The sequence below is a fragment of the Sinocyclocheilus rhinocerous genome, unplaced genomic scaffold, assembly GCF_001515625.1.
Source record: "Sinocyclocheilus rhinocerous isolate Xijiao unplaced genomic scaffold, SAMN03320098_v1.1 scaffold15, whole genome shotgun sequence".
In the NCBI taxonomy this organism is placed as follows: Eukaryota; Metazoa; Chordata; class Actinopteri; order Cypriniformes; family Cyprinidae; genus Sinocyclocheilus; species Sinocyclocheilus rhinocerous.
The window spans coordinates 455,914-460,923 of NW_015631053.1; the positions used below are offsets into that span (position 1 = coordinate 455,914).

General features: G+C 36.9%; 1 protein-coding gene across 1 annotated transcript in view; it reads left to right on the forward strand.

Annotated features, from left to right (window-relative positions):
- glis3 (GLIS family zinc finger 3) overlaps nucleotides 1-5,010 on the forward strand; it is a 37,181-nt gene that overhangs the window by 25,576 nt on the left and 6,595 nt on the right. Inside the window, exons 8-9 of the mRNA XM_016554074.1 lie at nucleotides 1,765-1,885; nucleotides 3,471-3,567. Of these exons, the coding sequence (XP_016409560.1) occupies nucleotides 1,765-1,885; nucleotides 3,471-3,567 (218 nt within the window). The remainder of the gene's footprint in view (nucleotides 1-1,764; nucleotides 1,886-3,470; nucleotides 3,568-5,010) is intronic.

Genomic DNA, 5,010 nt, shown 5'->3' on the forward strand with positions numbered 1-5,010 from the left:
TTTGCAACTACATGTCAACTAACTCTCATTAGAGTATTAGTAGGCTTAGGTTAAGGTTAGTTTTGGTAGAATGTTGACATACTTGCAAAGTTACTTTATAGTCAGTTTGTCTGTTGGGGAACCGTCCAAATAATCTGATATTACAATAAAAATAGTTCAAAGCAAATATGTCTTATTACACATTCATCTGATCTGATATCTGATCTTATGGCTGTTTGAGATTTTAAATCATAATAATATTTTGCTATTTTTACTGTATATTTGATCAAATAAATGCAGCCTTGGTGAGCACGAGAGACTTCTTTCAAGCAGTAGGCTCTCTTTTTTTAATGGTATTTTCTGTCCTTCTTGGAGTTTTCGAATTTTTTACATGTAAACAAAGACTTTAAAAATGATGCTTTTGTCTCAGGTTTGGAAAGACATGAAGGTTTTTGTGTGAACTATGATTGTACAACACAAGCATTGTCTCACAATGAACGAACACAGAGAGTTGTGCGTTTGCGACAAAATGCATAGCATTTGTCAAGAGGGGTGTTGATAACGAAGCCTCTAAACTTGTAACTTGTTAGCAGGCTTGTGTTGGAGCCGTTCATTATCACGGAGGAACCAAATAAAGGTCACGTCACCATAGATACAGATTCCTCAGGTAGACGTTTCTGGGAGAGAAAAAATCACCTGTGATTATTATGAATTACTCAGAATATACTGTATTCTTAGACACGCTAAATATAATCACGCAGGTCGAGAGCTCCAAACGCTGCGATATTAAACCATATGCTCATGATTAATTACTGTACATTCAGCTCAATTAAGCAAAAGATTAGGAGCCAATTATCCGAGACATTATCTCCACTTGTTGTCATCTATTTGCTTTAATATCATTTGGAAAGTAAATGCAGTCCTTAAGTCAACATGAAATCAAATTGGACAGCTTTTGCTTTTTTGGTCTTATTGTGAATTAGATGTCATTTCAAATATATGATTCTCATGATTTGTTTCTTAAATAATCTAAGCTGCGAAATAGATATTCACACCTTTAGTTTTAGCATAGAATTTACTTTCAGTTCTATATCCTACCTGGAGCACAAAAAACAGGATTTGTTTAGAAAATTGCATTTAAATTTCATAAACATAAAAACATGGAAAGGGCGAGTAACACAGAATTAAATGTAAGATTTTTAGGTAGAAAGACTGAAATAGTATTTTCTTGTAAAATGTACTCTAATAATCTATTTACAACTTCAAAAATAATCATTTTTTTACGCTGTACTTTATGGCCACTTTTTACAGTCCAATCAGTTTCTCATTGATAAAAATAGCTAACATTTAAAGCATTTATGTATAATGCTTTATAAAGGTATTCATAATGTATGTTTTAATGCATTATATCATTTCAAAAATAATTGTAACCAAAGTTAAAATGCATTATTTATATATATATATATATATATATATATTTGATCACAGAAATAAATTGCATTTTAAAATATATTAAAATAGAAAGCATTTATTTGAAATAGTAAAAATATTTCACAATATTACTGTTTTTGGTGTATTTTGGATCAAATAAATGCAGGCTTGGTGAGCAGAAGAGACTTCTTTATAAAACATTAAAAATCTTACTGTTCAAAAACTTTTGACTGGGAGTGTATGTGATAATACAGTGCATTATAAGGCATAATTAATGCATTAATACTATTTTTATAATGCATTTAAGTTTTGTTGCGAAAGCGTGCCATGTTGATTTGTGACTGTGTTTGATAGTTGAGACGCAGCACAGATCTCAGTCAGGACGGACTCACTGAGTGTTTGACGGTTCACAGCCTCGCACCACTGGACCTGATTGAGACCAAGCGCCAGTCGCCCACTAACGATCTCTACACTGGTACCAAACACTAATTAACACTTATATCAATTAGAATAACAGTGTAAGGGGCTGAAACATTTTTCTTGCATATCATGTGTCATCTTTCAGACTAGTGGAAAGAAAACATCCTAAATACACTTTTGAGTATTTATTTTATTGGACTTTATATATTTGTGTCAGTATTTCAGTTCCAATGCATGTCTTTAAAGAGTTCTTTCTCTTACATTAACCAAACTTTACAGTTTTATTCCTATCTACACTGCAAAAAATGATTCTCTTACTTAGTATTTTTGTCTTGTTTTCTAGTATAAATATCTAGAACTTCTTGAATCAAGATGAATTTACTGTACAAGTAAAATGACAAGATATTATATCTTGTTTTTTTTTTTTTTTTTAATTAAATAAAATTTTGTTAGTTTTTGCTTAAAACAAGCAAAAATATCTGCCAATGGAGCAAGAAAAATCATCTTGTTTAGACTTTAAATTAAGATTATTTTTCTTGCCCCATTAGCAGATATTTGTGCTTGTTTTAAGCAAAAACTAACAAAATTTTGATATTTAAAAAAAAAAAAAACTTAATATCTTAAATAATTTCACTTGTACAGTAAATGCATCTTGATTCAAGAATGCTTAGATAGTTATACTAGAAAACAAGACCAAAGTACTAAGTAAGAAAATCATTTTTGCGGTGTATATTTTGGAGGCTTTTACTAAGGGGTTTGTTCATGCATCATTCACACTGATTAAACATTTTACTCCTAATAAATGGTGAAAATGTATGTTTTCTGTCTGTTGACAGAATTTTCTGATTTATGGAGTGATAAAGAAAGAAATCCCCTTTGGAAAAACTCTAATATGTCAACAAAATCAAACAAGATTTTTGAATCTGGATTGATCCCATATTCACTTTACATTCTGGAAATGTATGCAAATTAATGCATATTTAATTAAATATTGCCTCATTTGCATATTTAAACAACATTTCTTCTGATACAAAAATGTTTGCAATCCTTAAATTGGGGAAGTATGGTGATATCTATTAGTTAATTTTTTACCCTATTCACGAGAAATCCCCTTTGGAAAAACTCTAATATGTCAACAAAATCAAACAAGATTTTTTAATCTGGATTGATACCATATTCAGTTTACATTCTGGAAATGTATGCAAATTAATGCATATTTAATTAAATATTGCCTCATTTGCATATTTAAACAACATTTCTTCTGATACAAAAATGTTTGCAATCCTTAAATTGGGGAAGTATGGTGATATCTATTAGTTAATTTTTTACCCTATTCACTTGTATCTTGTCTAGACATGCGTTTTTATTATTATTATTAAATTCTATTAACTAACAGTGATTTTAGATGCTGTAAAAGATGCAAATGCATCCGTCTAGTGCATGTTTACATAGAAAAACATTGGAAAAGCAGCGCAGTGTAATGCAAAGATGCATTCTATGTAAACAGGCCATAAGAAGCTTTCAGCATATTTTGGTTATTTGGTTAGTTTTCATTGCAGTGATGGCTAATGGCATCTAATCTTACCACTGTTTGACTCAAGAGTGATGATTCTCTGTTTTGTCTTCTGTCAATGTGCAAGTGTTCACCCTGAACCAGACAAACGCCCTGCAGATCCCATCCGATCCACAGACCCTTCAGAGCTACATGCAGCTGCCGCCCGTACAGGGAAACAACAGGTAGAAAAACATGATCAGTTTTGACATGCATGAGTCACAGCATTTAACGTCTGTGAAAGTGAAAAAGAATATTGAGTGGGAAATAACATAAGGCAGAACTTGATGTTATTCAGGAGGATTTCAGCTATGATATTACTGCTCCAAAGTCGGCATGAAATTAATTCACCCTATTAGTTTTCTAAATGCATTGATCTTGGGAACAATTCATCCATGCAAGTTGAGTTTTTGAAAAGTGATTTGAGCTCGTAATGTTTAATCAGAATGTCAGAACTGGATCTTCCCTCTGCTGATGTATGCTGGTTCCTCTTCAGGAACTCGAGCTGCGTCGGAGAACGCTTTGGGAACGCCTTCAGCGTGACCAACTCTGTATCACGTGTGTAATCAGTCCAATGGATGGGCGAGACGTCACGGGCGGGGTGACGTAGCGACCAGAAAGCTTAAAAGCACGTGCGGTGAAACTGTCAGATATGAAAGAGAAGGACAGGGTCTACCTCATGGACGCCCCGCTTGCGCCTTCTGGCCTGTTCGGCGACGCCGTCAATTCTGTCGTCAACAGGTACCAGGAGGCTCGTAAACAGGCGGCGGCGTTCCAATTGTTCCTCCCTCGCCGCTCTCTAGCTCTGGGGGCTGCCAGGCGGGAGCAGCCCCCTCCGAGTACCAGCCCCTCATACAGGGAGGCACAAAAACAGAGCGTCGGGGGCCTCAAAGTCTAAGCCGGATCTGTGGACCGTACTTAAGACTAAGAGGTCCTCGGCCAAGAAGTCCTGACACCAATGGCCCAGGACTTACGAGGGCAGGCCCCTCTGGGGTGGAGCGGGCTACACCGCATAAAGAGAGTCCGGGTTCTACAGCTGGTACTTCATAGTTCCAAAGAAGGATGGAGGATTGCGTCCCATTTTAGATCTGCGTCAGTTGAACCGCTCAGTCATGCGACTGAAGTTCAGGATGCTCACATTCAAACAGGTCGTGTCTTAGATCAGGTCCGAGGACTGGTTTGTCACGACCGATCTAAAAGACGCATACTTCCATGTATCCATCCTTCCCACTCACAGGAAGTTCCTGAGGTTTGCTTTTGGGGGAAGAGCATACCAATATCTGGTTCTTCCCTTCTGCCTTGCACTCTCACCCCGCACTTTCACGAAGTGTGTGGATGCAGCTCTGGCTCCGCTGCGACTCCGGGGCATCCGCATACTGAACTATATCGAAGATTGGTTGATTTTATCTCAATCAGAGCAGGCGGTGGTTCAACATCGAGGACCACTTATCTAGGTGTGGTGTGGGATTCGACCACGATGCAGGCACGTATGTCCCCTGCTTGGATCGAGTCGATCCTCACCGCAGTCGCGAGAGTCAGAGAAGGCCGGTCACTCACTGTCAAGCAGTTTCAGAGACTGCTGGGTCTGATGGCAGCTGCGTCCAACGTGATACCTCTTGGCCTGCTGT